The sequence below is a fragment of the Cornus florida genome, unplaced genomic scaffold, assembly GCF_030987335.1.
Source record: "Cornus florida cultivar Cherokee Brave unplaced genomic scaffold, ASM3098733v1 CherokeeBrave_3.0.0_Hap2_Chr10, whole genome shotgun sequence".
NCBI classification, from domain to species: domain Eukaryota; kingdom Viridiplantae; phylum Streptophyta; class Magnoliopsida; order Cornales; family Cornaceae; genus Cornus; species Cornus florida.
The window spans coordinates 60,396,718-60,412,595 of NW_026775580.1; the positions used below are offsets into that span (position 1 = coordinate 60,396,718).

At 34.5% G+C, this 15,878-nt stretch overlaps 2 protein-coding genes across 2 annotated transcripts; both read right to left on the reverse strand.

Moving 5' to 3' along the window:
- Positions 1-1,693: 1,693 nt before the first annotated feature.
- LOC132278637 (GEM-like protein 1) lies at positions 1,694-9,050 on the reverse strand. The gene is made up of 4 exons (XM_059780474.1): positions 8,555-9,050; positions 8,309-8,410; positions 6,535-6,806; positions 1,694-2,162 (listed from the first exon to the last, which is right to left on the reverse strand). Exons 1-4 carry the CDS (start codon positions 8,841-8,843, stop codon positions 1,980-1,982), a joined length of 846 nt encoding a protein of 281 aa, XP_059636457.1. The 5' UTR covers positions 8,844-9,050; the 3' UTR covers positions 1,694-1,979.
- A 2,307-nt stretch (positions 9,051-11,357) lies between these two features.
- Positions 11,358-13,680, reverse strand: LOC132278888 (uncharacterized). Its single transcript, XM_059780789.1, has 6 exons — positions 13,205-13,680; positions 12,970-13,068; positions 12,822-12,863; positions 12,499-12,628; positions 11,664-11,765; positions 11,358-11,571 (listed from the first exon to the last, which is right to left on the reverse strand). The coding sequence occupies exons 1-6, from the start codon at positions 13,433-13,435 to the stop codon at positions 11,477-11,479; spliced, it is 699 nt and encodes a 232-aa protein (XP_059636772.1). The 5' UTR covers positions 13,436-13,680; the 3' UTR covers positions 11,358-11,476.
- Between the last annotated feature and the right edge of the window lie 2,198 nt (positions 13,681-15,878).

The following is a 15,878-nucleotide window of genomic DNA, read 5'->3' on the forward strand; positions in this document are numbered from 1 at the left end:
TAAATTTTTATATGGTTCGGAATTGCATAGTTTTGGCCATTAACAATTCGATACGTAAATAAATATGTCAACTCTATTTAAATTTTTACTTATACGACGTGTTGTGAAAATGGTTGGGACCTTGTTGTCACGGAGCATGTAATTTTTTTTTTATGCATCGCACCTTGCACTAGTGTTAAGACACTTGAACAGAAAAGTTTGTAACAAAGTGGCATTGATACGAGTAAATATTTGTTCCACCTCCCAAAAACAGCTCAAAAGTGTCTTAATTTTAAAGAGCAAAGTTGTCCCCGGATTTTGGTACTACAAAAAAAAACTTTTTCAACTGGTCATAAAAAATTTATTTTTAAAAGCAGTTTTTGATCCTTGAATATTTTTTTTTTTTCTACAATGTTGAAAAGTTTGGTTCCCCATAACTGATAAATGTTTTTCAAGAAATTGATGTGTCTACAAAAAAAAGAAAATACCATACCACCGGTCAGTGGCCTAACGGTATCAGCCTCTTACTTTCCAAAGAGAGATCAAGGGTTCAAGTCTCAGTAGAAATATATGTGTGTGAGTACCAATTATGAAAAAAAAAAAAAAAAAAATACCATAATGATTTTTTCTTTTGTCTTTTTCTTTTTATTTTTTAATTAAAGTTCTTTTAATATTTTAATTTAGACTTTAAAATTATTTCTAGAAAACACCATAATGGTTCTTTGTTTCTGTTTTTTAATTAAAGTTCTTTTAGTCTTTTAATTTAGCTTTAAAACATGCATTGATTACAGAATGTCATAATATAGAAAATTTGAATAGCTTGCAAAAATGAAATCACTTTTATCGAGAGTTGCAATGAACTAAAATAGAGCTGATCTTTTAGTCTATTGTAGTTCGGCTCGTTCATATGTGGATTCAACTGACCCCGATGAGCTCAAAAGGCCAAGCACAGTGTAACAGCCCGGGCACAACATTTCCCTAACCGTGCTTAGCATGCTATGTTCTTGAACAATCTCTGATACCACTTGTAACGAGACAGATACTTATCATCCGACACAAAAACTTATACCGTTGAGTGGCTTAGCTCATCACTGTTTGGAAAAGCTTGAGCTAGGTATGGCTCACTTAATATAAAAAAAGAACCCAACTTCAATATCATTTCGGGCTAAGTTTGAGCTCATGTTCTTGAACCCACGAACCTACATAAATCCACATAAGCCAATATGTTCAAGATTATTCATTTCCACTCATACAAGCCTATGTTCTTGAGCCCAAGAACCTACATAAATCTATATAAGCGTATATATTTACAAACGTCGCCAATGTTTATTAACACATACAACTTACACAAGCACAGTGTTCACACTTCATGAGCATACACAAACCGGGCTTAACAATGTTCGGGATCAGTTCGTTTACTAGATGAATTCAAAAATCAAGCTTGAACTCACCTTATTTACTTAATGAACGAGCTCAACCTCTATGTTTAAACAAGCCAATCCCGAGCTTGTTCGTGCTCGACTCATTTGCACCCGACTCACCATGAGTAACATGTCACCTGCTGAAAGTCATGGATCACGAGTTCACACCACGATATTTTACTTGTAAATCAGTATTCGAACCACTCATGTACAAAGAATATATATATATATATATATAGAGGGAAAATAGTATGAATTACAACAGAACCATACATTGTAACAAGACATGTAGATTTAGGAAGAGAGACCACAATAATAAAATAATCTTTACCAACGTCAATGCTTATGTAGAAATAATGTGTGAAATTACAAAGACATCAAAAAACAAATATTTGAATCAACAGTCACTCTCTGACATACCAGATATACCAGGGCAAAAACACACAAGCACCATGTTAAGAAGAACCTTCAAGCTAGAGCATACATCACAATATTATTGTCCTCATAGGTATTTTATCTACATCAACTTGTATGCGTTACGACGCAACGCTCAAAATGCTAAACTTCAGTCCATGCAGATTAGAAGCCGTGGGCTTGCGATGCTGCACCTTGTAAAGTTTTGACGGCATTGACATAGCTTACAAAGCCCATAAACCAAAACTCGTGATTGTCAACAGAGATAATCTGGATATACTTCTCGGCAGAGTTCACTTTGCTTGTCGAAGGATTAACTGCTTTCAGCTGATGCAATGGTATGACCACCTATTTGTACATTGAAACTTATAAGAGATTAATGAAGATGATGAGTAGTAGATGTACATCTAGATGTGAAAAGGAGGCGCCAGTGCAAACGACTAAAATAAATTAAACAAAATTCTTCTTCCAGTTAATTAGAAGGGATCAGATTGAGCCAGTGGAAGGCGCAGAATAAAATGCACACCAAAATTAGAAAGCAAGGATCATACCAGAAAATATATAAGCTGCAAAATGGTATTTAACTAAATGTGGCAATAAATATGATGATGATAGCATCGATGTGATAACAGCAATGGTAAAACTATGGTCACATACTCCTAAGATACAAATGTGTAAAATGTTTTAGGAAACTAGTGCTACAAATATGATATAATGATAATGCACATTTAAGGCAATAAATTTATGCCCAAGGTTGGATCTGCATTTGTCAGTCAAGCTCGTGTTCGGCTCTATTCTGCTCATTTCATATGCTATCAGTATATTGATATATCTCTATATCTATACATATCTATGAGAGATATCTTTAAAATTGACTAGCCCTAGGTAATACTTAAAAGAGAGAACTCATCATGGCTGGGCTTTTCCAAATCTCATCGTGCCTTTTGCTCCTTTAGAACCTTCTCTCAATTGAATCCAACAAATGAGGGTAGGGCTTTACCTCTAGATTAAGAATTTTCAAGAGAAAATATTGGCTGATCTAAAAAGAAGGTGCGCGATGAGACGAGAGAAATGAGATCTTATTTAGACTCGTTTGTTTATTAATCTCTCTCGAATCTTTCCATATTGCAAAGTATTGTCCCTCTCTGTCTCACTTTTTCTCTATATTATCATCCCAAATTCCAAAACTATTGTATCTCATTCTCCTTGACTCACTCTGTTGTCTTTGCATATACCAAGACAACCATACCCTCCAATCCCACTCCTCCAAATATACAATTTATTTACCAAAAAAATTATCTGTGGATGACACCTAGCATAAGTTATAGTAATAAACAAGTATAGAGATATTAAAACTACAAGGGTTTGCCAGGATAACCCTATTTGCAGTTAGTGAGCCTATATAATGTAAGTCTAACCAAGATGAGCTTTGTCTTGCTCAAGCTTGCCTCGTTTATCAAACGAGCTTGAAAGGTTTGTTCGAGTTTGGCTCAAATAATAAACAAATGGGCCTAAACAAGCCCCTAGATGAGTGGAGTGAAATCTGTTCGTGAGCAGCTCGATTTATTTATAATCAAGCCTCTAGGATTTATTTATAATCACATTCACATTGCATGGCTAAGTAGATGGTTATCTAATCTACTTTGTGTTTGTCTAGCTGTAACAAAAACCACATAAATTCACCAAGAATGATGTGATTACTTAACAAGAGGGAAAAAAGAAAAAAGAGAGAGAGAGGGAGAGATGCATACATACGTTCACAAGTTTCTAGTAAAGAAGAAAATGTGATTACTGATGGACATTGGACAGATAAAACTATAAAATCAAAAAGGAGCACAGTCAAGAAACATTAAGTGCAACTAATATATTTAGTAATACTACTAAGGAGTAAGAGTACTAGCCTCTCCGCATGTGGAGATAAGGCTGCATCAAACTAAAGATAATTATGTAGTTTCAGTTTAATAATAACTGTCCAACCCTCCCTAGAATTAAGCTCTCTATATATCCATCCATCCATCCATCTCTCTCTATCTATCTATCCATCCATCTCTCTCTCTATATATATGTATACACATATATTTGGTTGTGTTTACATATAAACACTGAAAATACATCTCTCTCTCTCTCTCTATATATATATATATAAATATATATTGTATTTGCTTGTATGTATGTATACACACTGAAAATGCATCAGAGATTTCGATATCGCGATAATTTTTCATCTCCATCTACCTATATCTTCTTCCTTTTTCCATTTTATTGGATAGTTTGTTATGATAGACGCAGCGAGCCCAATAAAACAATCAAGAAACACGACAAAAAATACACACGCCACACAAAGATTTAGTGTGGTTCGACGTAAGTCGTGTCTATGTCCACGGTGAAGATCGGGGCGAAAAAATTCACTATGCGAAAATCCAGAGATTACAAGTTTCGGCCCCCAAAACCCTAGCTCTCGCTCTCTCTCTCTCTCTCTCTCTCTCTCTCTCTCTCTCTCTCTCTCTCTTTCTGCGATTTTCAGTCTCTCTCTATATCCCACTCTAAACCTTAAACGCCCTTATATACCCGCATACCCTTAGGCCCACACAAAGCTCAATCAATAGGTCGTCAAGTCGTAACCCGACACCAAATTCGGGCCACAACATCACAGGAGACATTAGGAATGGAGCCTCTAAAATTTTGAGAATTTAACCGAATAGCACCTATCAATTCCGCGACAACTAATTCACATGGATTATACATCCATAAGTACCAAAAGTTAAGGTGTGTATAAATATATATATAGTGAGATCACTGCTCACTAAACTTCAAAGGAGTTAGCAGTGACTAAAAGATGCACTGAATTGCCCTTCATAGAACACCTTTGTTTTGTCTACTTCAATGCATGTTCTATTGAAGCTTGAGCAAACAGCCTTTTTGACATTCAAATCTATAAAGTTCAATCTATAATCATTGCATATTCAGAATTCACAGTTCTCTATGTTGAGGCCCCTTTTGTAATTGGATCACTAGTACTATTCTTTCTCTTCACATTTTTCCTCAACTTTCCTTCTCGAGTATATACTACACGCCTCATATGGTCATAAAATGTTCCAGCTCTCAGACAGAAATCAGAAAATTTCCCCATATATTTCTTCCATTTAATGAGAAGGATGAAAGATATGGAGAATGCTGGAAGCACCAACTTACCTCCTGTGGCTGCAACTGAAGCCATGGCTGCAAAACCCCACCACACCCCAACATATGAATAATAATAAAAATAATAGCTTGTTTCTATTTTTTGAGTCAATTTATCACCCAACTAATCCTTTTCTAATATAGCAGTTAAATCACTGGAAACAATAAAATTACCCTAAAGCATATATTCACATCCCTCTAAGGACAAATCTCAAAACTCCAAAAGATGATTTGACAAGGAATGACTAAATAAGAAAATATTTTGCCTAGAGAAAGTTGTATCATCAATTTCTTAATCTCTATCATCAATCCAAAACAAAGGTTGAATTCTACAAAAATAGTTAGTTTGCAGCCAAAAATTAATCCCGTGAGGATCTTTTTCCTTTCTAAATTTGTTCATATTCCTATAACTCTAGCTACTAACAAATTTCAGAACTCCAAAACGAGATTTGATCACCAATTACTAATCAATAGATTATTAATGAAGAGGAATTCCCCTAAATCCATTAATAGTCATATGTAATAACAAATCTAAAGCTCCAAAAGATGGTCCGATCATCAAGGCCTAATAAACAAATCCTTTTCCACGAGAAAGATACATAATCATTTTTACAATCCATCAAGCATAAAATTCTACTAAAAAGAAAAGGATGGTTTTTATTCTAGATTATGCCCATGGACAATGATTTTCTTACCTTTGTAATTATGTTTTAAATTTAGTACAATCTTTCCTTTCTACGCAAATCTGAATTCAACGAAAATAGCGAATCTGAATTCAAATTGGTATGCAATAGATAAGGAGGGTTGGTTGAATAGATTACCCACACGTGCACTCTTTTTGGTTGAATAGACACCTACAAGGCAGCAAAAAATCATCTTATGCAAACCTTACCTGCAGTTCAGATCCTGCATGCTGAATTACAGTCCTAACATGCTGACTAAAAATACCCAATAGCTGAATTTTATCTCAATCCCAATTTATGCCATTCTCTATTTTCTTTGACCAATCAGCAATGACCAACTCACACTATGATTAAAAAGCAAAAGACAAGTAGGATAACTATCCCTTCTTTAGCCCCAAAACCCCAAAAATGTTTAATAGTGACTTAAATTTTAAGAAAAAGGAGCAAAAGACAAGTTATAATACTCTTTTTCTTTAAATTGCAAATCCCTGTGTTATTTAGAAATTCCAATTAAAGCCAACTTATTGAATCATATCACCCATATCCCTAAGAATTATATTAACAATGGCAAGGTCAGACAACAATGAAAGGGCAGTTCTATGTTAGCAAACAGCATAAGATCTTCTCTCAGATATAATCCAGGTTCATATTCAGTGTCAAATTCAAGGAGTGCAGAGTGCTATATTCAGAAGTAACATGACTTGGAAAACAGAACAGAATCCCTGAGCTTGACCCAATATGCTGAAAACATTCAAATAATATTAATGACGAAAATTTATATCGGGCATAACATATATATCGTTATGGCATTATAAGTTGTTCCTAAACTAGAAATTTAGATGTGCAATAGGAAGTACCTTGTAATAACTCCATTGAGTTTGATCACCAACTTTGTACGAGAGAGGGTTGTCACTACAAAAAGCAAGCTTTGCGGTTGACAAGTATAGAGTTCCCATAACTGGACCAGCAGATGTGGACAAGTAGCAAGCATATGAGTTCATAAGATTCTCCTCAGGAACAGTCTCAAATGTTTGTCGAAAGACTTTCTCATAACCACCTTCTGCAAGAATTTTCGTTCCCTGAGCAATCCTTCCAACAGCAGCATCAGCAAAACTGGGGCCCGTTTTCACTGATTCAAGAAATATACTTCATATGTCACAGGGGGGCTTACTAATCACATCTTGGCAAAGTAGTTGACAATAGTTGAGCATAAAATCAAATCTATTTTATATTTTGCATGGTATAGTACTACTAGTACTACAATTATCAAGATAAATAAAGAGAACTCGTAACAGCAAAACAAGTTATTCCATGAACAAGTATCCTTGTGTCCCACACAGGTACCCGGATCATGTAACATAGACAAAAATAATGGCTAGGGAAAAAATTAAAAAGATTTGACATGTGAATATCATTTTTCATTCCTCAAATTCATGCTACATCCTCTAGAATGTCCTATAAATGAATACCTATGGCATAATCCTAGGAAGCAAAAACACTTCCAAGAGAGAGTTGTGTCTACATCAACAAATGAATGAAACCAATACCTATTGCACACTCCCTAACACATGTCCTACACATTTTAAACATCAGTAATTTAATTATAGAAGTTACAGTTTTCACTACTACATCTTGGACATTTCTCAAACCAACAAATCTTGGATGTCAGATTACATTTTTCACTTGTGCAGGAAAAAAGAGTTATAATTGTAAAGAACAGTCAAGTCAGTGGCTAACATATTGTTAAAAAAATGACCATATATAAACACAAAACTAAGATACATAAATATGTATGTGTGTGTATGCATATACATGTATGACCATACACATATGGTATCTCGTTGCCATGTCCTGTTGTTTAAAAGATTTCCGTAATCAACCCATAGGTCAAATGAGTCCCCAGATTCCTTTCTTGACAAGAATTCTTTGTCCCAATACTCATGATTAATATTCAAAGACAATGAATTCAAACTTTATATTGCGAAAAAAAAAAAAATCCAGATCATTTCATTTCACAGGCATGGAATCCATGCACAGTCCGGAAAGTATATCTTATGAAGCACTCCAAGCTTTTAACCTTTAGCATATATACTTCATTTTCTGCACTTTTCTCAACTTTAATGTACTAAGTTTCCTAAAAAGGGTTGTGATTAGTAAACCAGGGCAATATGTCCTAAGCAGGGATCAATCACATGTAACCAAACAGAATAAGATGCAATTACGAAGAGATAAACAAATATGACATTATTCATTCCTTCTTTTTTTACTGATTCCTTTATACAGCCAAGGGAATTTAAAATTTTTTCAAAAAGCACATAGGTTCAATTTCCAAGGAATTTACTCAATAACTCAGGAGCATGAACACCAATTCCAGGTGATGTTTGAATAAATTAAATGTTCATTCAATTAAATATGTCTGATAACACAATTTGGATACCACTTAAAGGAATAATTCCACTTAAAATTTTAAGTAAATGAGACTACAATTATCACTAAACACTTGAAATTCAAACAAATAAAAGAAAAAAAAAATTTCAATCTATAAATTATCTCTATTTAAGAACTTCAGCTCTTTAAAAATTTCTAAGAAATTGATTCAATATTTGTAGACTACCGAAAGCAAAAACTCACAGTGTTGCCACATATTTCCTGCAAGATCCTCAGCCTTTTTGGTCGCCTCTGCCGCCGCCTTCCCCCACTTCCCAAGCGCATCCTTCACCGACTCCATCTTGACTAATCCAAAACAAAATCACCAACACATCAATTCATGCATCCCTACTAAATTTAAACGCCTAAATTCAAAAAAACTTCAAGAACAAATCAAAATCAGATCAGTCAACAACACACACACTTGAATTGAAGTCAACTGACACTCACGTTTCGCGGAAGACGTCGGCACCGGAGCCGGAGAGACGTAAGGGTTAGAGTCCGCCGGCATGGTGGTGGCAGCGTTTCCGGCGATCGGAGCAGCGGCTTCGTGAGGCGGAGCACCCGGATTGCTCGGAATATGTTGTGGCTGCTGCGTCGGCGGCGATTCGACGGGGACGCTGGTCCAATTCTCCGGCGGGGGAGCCACGTCGTTTGGATCGAGCTTCGGGTACGGGGCGTAGTCGGTGGAGTGGAGTTCGGAGTCGGACTTGTTTGGTTGGTGCGAGGTTTGATTCATTGTCTTCTTTGATCGATGTGAGAAATACAAGAACCAAAGAGATTGATATTCGCTAGAAGGTTCTGATTACTACGTTTGCTTCTTGTGGGTGAATTGAATCTTTGAATCCTCTGAAGTTGAGTGTTTGAAATTTGAAACTTGGGATATGAGACTATGAGAGAGGTTTTAAAATAAGCGGAGGTGAAAATGAAACCTACGGCACTGAACGCGTATAATTCGCGTAGGTATACCTTTTAAATACGCGGGTTCAGCATAGAATGATATGAATAAGGCTCCGTTTTGTTTTTTACGATTTTGAAAATCGTTTAACTTATTTGGACTGGGATAGTTTGATATAATAAAAACTCGTAATAATTTGGTGCGGGAGCGAAGTGGGCTATTTAGATAGACAAATTAGGTAAGTAATCTTATTTCATTAATATATATATTTCTCAATATATATATTAAGTACCCTATATAATCATATTAAAGTAATAAATAAATTTGATCAGAAGAAATGTTGCATGGTGAAGAACTGAAGATGAAGGGAGAATAAAAAGCAAATCTATTTCAATAATAAGTAAATAATGGTCTTAAACGGGACGAGGCGGGTACCGACGGGAGTAAAAATGTTAAACGGTTGCAGGAATAAGGTGGAAATGGACGGTGACGAGGTCGGAATTTTTAAACGATTACAAGAGCAAGAGATGGTACACCAGTCCAAACCCGCCCCTATTGCCATCCTTGCCTACAACAGGTTTTCACTTTTTACTCACTACCCATATTAAAGTTTGGGTTTGGTCTTTTCATAAAGTTTTGGTTACCTAATAAATAGGTGCAATTCAATAAGTTCAATTGTCCTTTAAAAAAAAAAAATGAGTACAACCGAGCTTTGTCCGAATATATTAACCCTCATTCACCCCCAAAGGTGTACAAAAAAATCCGTCTGAATCAAACTAAGTTAATGTTTCGATTCTAGTTGTTCAACGATTCAGTTCCAGTTCTGATTCTTAAATTAAACAACCGTTCCTTAACGGTTCAATTCTGATTGTAAGACCTTTAGAACCGAGCCGAATATGTATATATATAATATACATATTTTCTAATTATATAATTAAATTACTCACTAGTTATGTGTATTATCTCGTTAAAGTGTCAAAAAGAGAGTCACTATGTTAGACTTCTCATTAGTTATGTGTATTATCTCTTTTTGAAGTGTTAAAAGAGAGTCACTATGTTACTTCTAGACCTTGCTTGTAAGGTGGAGTCAGAAATTTAGTTTAGCGGGCAAAGTGTTAAAAAAAAAAAAAAAAAAAAAAAAATGGGAAACTCCTAGAACTCCTAGGTTTCGATCGACCCTTACTCTTATTGCAATCAAAGCTGACACAACTAAGATCGATCGAATGTGGTTAACAATGCTAATTGAGATCGAAGCTATCACAGTTGCGAATGATTCCATTTCTATCGTGACCAACACAAGCTACCTCTAAAAAAATATTTCAAGGGGCACTGCCGTGGACCCGACGAGTTGACTTGACAGCTCGAACCTCGACTAGGGTTCAGGAAACGACAACATAAACCGGGCTTGTGATTTAAACTCCACAACCTCAACATTTGGCAATCGCCTAAGAGAGAGGTTATTGATGATTAACTGTGTAAACATCTCATAACTGTGTAAACACGTTTTGAAAATTACGAGCACAGAAAACGTGCCAAGTGGAGATTATAGCCAAACTCGCAAAAATAAAAATAAAAATATTCACCGGATGTAAGATTATATACTTATATGATATATTTATTTCATAATCAAATTGATTTTCAAAGGAATTGGGAGTGGGTACACTCTTGTGGCTTATCGAGGTTCTCCTTTTTCTTTTTTCTGTTTGATCTTCTTTATATAGTGTTATCCCTGCTTAGCTTCTACAATTTTTTGAGTTTTAAAATTTACCTTAGAGAAACAGAAAAATAGATTTCAGGTTTGACTCAGATCACAGAATGACAATTAAAAACCCCCATGACATAATATTTTAATTTAACATTTTTTTAATAGCATGTTTCTCATCCTTCATAAATCATAATGACGTTGAAATTGGATTGCTTGGCTGGGAGTTTATTCCTTTCTTGGTAAAGATATTTTGTCACAGGTCTCTATTTCTTATCATCCAAATGGGGCTGAGAATTCCCAAAAAAATTTCGAACGGTAAGAGGATTCCCAAATTGCCAACAAAAAAATGAAAGGTTTCTATCAATACGAGTATACAATCCAAGATTTTCTGCACTACAATACTTATAAGAAAATCTTAAAAACCATATAGTAAATCAATATTTATCTAACTCTGAATCTGATTTATTTTTGGGAGTAGAACAAATTATAAGAGAATAATGATAGGGAATTCGGATGACTAATTTTATGTGAGTAATGGTTGATGTCATCGAACATCATGGACATTAATGACACCATGATGATGTCATCTTTCACCGACCTTAATGACATAAATCCGACTTTTGGACTCCAAATCATTGTCCATTATAAAATGAGTAAAAAATAAATAAAATTTATTGATCCAATTTGAAAGAACCACAACATCCCATACCAGAGGCATTCAAGTATGACAGCATTTAAGCATATTTGTTTTCCTAAGATAATGATGAACCTAAATGGAGACTATTTCTTGTTCTTCTTCCTTCATTGTTAGCACCTTTTGAATCTTTTCGAGAAAGCTTAGCATGATCTGCAAACTCTTCTCATCTGAAACAGAGAAAAAATAAATAAATACATAAACCACAATATACAAATTAATTAACTATATATTCTATGATAATATAGATTTGGAAAAATACCAAGTCTTGGTACTGTGTGGCCTTTAGGATGATGAATCACCACAGGGTCTACAAATGATTCCAACAGTTCAATTCCATATTGCTTTAGGAAGTCAGTCTCTCCTGTGACCAATACAAACACAGGTCTCAGTGAAACCATAAGGATTTAAAAGCCAACTACATCACATATGTTAGATTTTCTAATTAACCCACTCGTTAGTTGACCCGGACTCTCAAATAATTTGCAAACTCCCAATACATGCAATTGCCCTCAAATCAAAAGTTTAAATGTAGATTAAACAATAATTTATTTTGCTTGACAAAAATTGAGGATAAAATTAATCTATGTTTCATTTTCAAGGTATGGTACCCCAAACCTTTTTATTTTTTCCGAACTTCACAAGCAAAATGGTACTACAAGCCATTTTATTCTCCCTATAAATATGTCATCTAAACCCTTTTTTTTTAAAAGAAAAAAAGTTTGGTGCGAACTGGAAAGGAAGGAAGGGGGTGGAGAGATGATAAGAAGAACAAAAAGGATGAATGAGTCATTTTTCCCTATTCACAAATTTTTATCCTCCAAATATGAAGGAAAGACTAAAAAAGCTATCATAAAATTTTTGAAATTATTTAATTTTTTCTCATAATTAACACTTTAATTATTTTCCTTCTCTCTTGACAAACAAAAATAAGTTATTAATTGTCTCATTCTCTTCTCTTTCATCTAGACATGCATATATATATAGGCACATGTCACAACATATCATTCGAGTATGTTGAATTGTAATAAACTATATATATATATATATATATATATATAGACATGCATATATATAGACACATAAGACGGGAATACCTAAGAAGTGGACGGTGGGGCATTCCATCGGAGCCGAATATGCCTTGTCGGCGTGCGACGGTGATCTCAGCTTTGCCCCTCCAATAATTATTAGAAACTTTATTCTGGGAACCTTCGTCAATGCCAAACCCTGTGAATGCCAACCAACAACAACAACATGCCAGTCAATCCACCACCATTCAAATCTCCACTCTTCTGGGACCAAACAGCGAGTCAAACCAAGTTAGCTAATCAAATGTGTCCTAATCATTTTTGTCTCTATAATACAACTAAGGAAATTAAATTTTACTATTCCATACAACCAATCAACGGCTTCCACGTACCTTCGCCTGCAGTCCAGGAAGTGCAGCTGACAAAATTGCCCCCTGAATTTTCCACCACCACATTTCATTACCAATCAAAAATATTCAAACATATTATATTATAAAATTAATTGTTGTAAAATAAAAAATAATTAATGAAAATAAGCACCTGTGAGAACCCAAGAAGACCATCAAATGGTCCGTGCTTAATCATGTAGTCTTCTATGTATGCAAGACACTCATCAAAATTTGTGTATTCCGTAAATTCCTGAAATATCAAAAAAAAAAAAAAAATGATAGCGTCGGAGCTCTTAATCATATAATTCATTACCAAACACATGCAGTCATTTCGAACAATGGTGGAAAAAAATTTGACACCACGAAAATTCGAACTACCGACTCACCTTGTTGAATTGGAACCATTCGTAATAGGGAGGATCGAAGATTCCTTCGACGTCGGACTTGCCCTGTGACGGAAAGGGGGCGTCGGGGAAGACGAGATCGATGTTTTCGAGAGCTGATTGGGGCCATTTGGTGGTCACCTGTTTCTCCATTATTTCACCGCTGGTTCGAAATCCATGAAGGCACAGAAATCTGGGTTTCCTCTCAACTCTCTCTCCATTTTCATTACCCATTGCAGGCTAGCTACTACGGAGTAATTGACTTCCGTTTCCTCTTTCCTTTCCGTTTCCTCTTTCCTTCTTACTTTCAGACCTAGCTTCTCTGTTTCTGTTTCTCTCTATTATACCCACAGCTCTCCGCTTTTTTGGATGCTCTCGCGCAGTCACGCTAAAATTTATAGAGCGCGAGAGTTTCTTGTCTGATTTTCTCTCTCTTCGAGATTGTCGACTCTCTCTCTATTGTCCATATACTTATAGATATATATATATATATAGATAATGAATGGGATGATGGAAGGAGATGCGTCAGGCTTGTGAAGAATGTGATAATTGTGGAATGTGGACCGACGAAAAGCAACGGACCACAAAGTTTGGAGTTTCTAGGAACGAAAATGGTAGGTTCGGTCAACGGTAGTGATCCGCGGGTGTATCAGATAGTGTAAACATGAGTTGTACTACATCCACGCAGTGTGAGCGCGTTGGGTTGACTGCCCTTTTTTCCTAATAAAAAGTGCGTGTCCTCACGACACAGATTTGAATTTGGGAGAGACAGATCTGAATTTGGGTGACAGGGATTTTGAATTAGGGCATAAGATTTGACCAGGTTTTAAAAGGTTTAAAATTGATTTTAAAATAATTTGGGTTAAATTTTTTAATATTTGGGTTTAATTGTGGGTGGGTGAAACAAAATCAAGCTTAAATTTGGGTTAAGTAAGAGGGTATCTTGGCAAAATTTTGAACTGTATGAATTGCACTCACAGTGAGCTGGACTGACTCTGTCTCCATGTCAACCTTCTGATTTTTTTTTTTTTTAAAAGTCCAAAATCTTCTGAAATTATATTATTTTTAACTGTTCTTTTTTATATAGAAAATTCATAAATTTTGACTTTTGTAGGGTTTAAAACCAGATTCTTATGTCCTAAAAATTCCGACCATTTAATAGAATTTTAAAAATATGTACAATTTCTTTAAAATGTCAAAGATCAACTCCATATAAAAACAAAATAAATTTGTGAGTATCGAATAACAAATATATATATATATAAAGAAAAAGAAAGACTGAATTTTATAATTTTACTTTTTTTGCTACTCAACACATAACATTTTGGAGAATGGGAGGATATTAGATAGAGATTTGACATTAATTGTTGAGTCTGTATTATTTATTAAAAAAATTCTCTGTGTATAATAAATACTACTAAATACAAAAATATTTAACAAAACTGATTGCTACAATTAGTTTTTAAAGAAAAAAAAAAAAACTATATAATTTATTTTCGATAGGCTCACACACCATACTCTAAGACTCTACTTTTTATTTTATTTTAATTTTTTCTGGCAAATAAAACCATTCATTAATCAAATTAATACTGGAATTACAATCAACAACACCTCTAAAATAGCATGAGACAATATGTTCTCAATGTCCCTCATCAACAGAATTATGATCGACATTGGCAGCTAAATTCTTTAGGGAGGGTATCAAAAGCACAAAAAACTACTTGGTATAAAATCGATAGGAATTGTACCAAATTTTCATTTCGATTTGGTTATTTTATGATTCAATTTTGAATCCGAATTCAAAATAAGGAACTATTAATTTATTGTTTCGATTTCAAATTTATTAAAAGTGAACCAAAACATAAGCTAAATATATATATAACATATATTACACTAATATAACATATATTACACAAACATAATATGAAATCTAAAGGGTTAGTCTATTTAGAAAAGATTTGGACCATGATGTCAGAATTGAACATAGTTGGATCTTTATTCAATTACTGTAGAAACCTTTGCACAGGTCTAATGAATTAATCGGGACGGACAATCCGGTTATAAAAAAAAACATAAACCACAAACAAGTAATATGTTTTTTTTTTATATTACATACAAAGATAAGACTACTGACAAATAGTTTTTTCTTTCAATTTTTTAATTTGTTTCACAAAAATAGGAATGGACAATACTTAGATCAATATTTTATTATGAACAATACTTAGATTTATAATATCCTCACCTCTTATTTAGTCCAATAAAAATAAAATACGTCATCTTATAAAGAAAGAGAAAATAAACCCGATCCTACCCGAATGAGATCGGGTAAAGGAGGTTCAGTTTTCGCCTGGTTCTATCTCTTTTCGGCACCAACCTTCAGCCCTCTCTCTCCACCATCTTCTTCCTCTCAAGTTTCTGGTTCTGGACATCATCATTCAATTGCCAAGAATATTTGAAGGAGGTATGATCTTTTTCTTTTTCTTTTTCTTTTTTCACACATTTAGGATTTTTTTTTATTTTAGAAAAGGACTTCCCATGAACGATTATGTGTTAGATTTAAGGATTTACATGCATATTAACACAAAAACTATGTTCCTTGGTTTTGATAGCAGACTGAAACACCTTACCCGTGCTACCACAATATTACCACCTACCCTTCAGCTGCTTTGTGAACCCA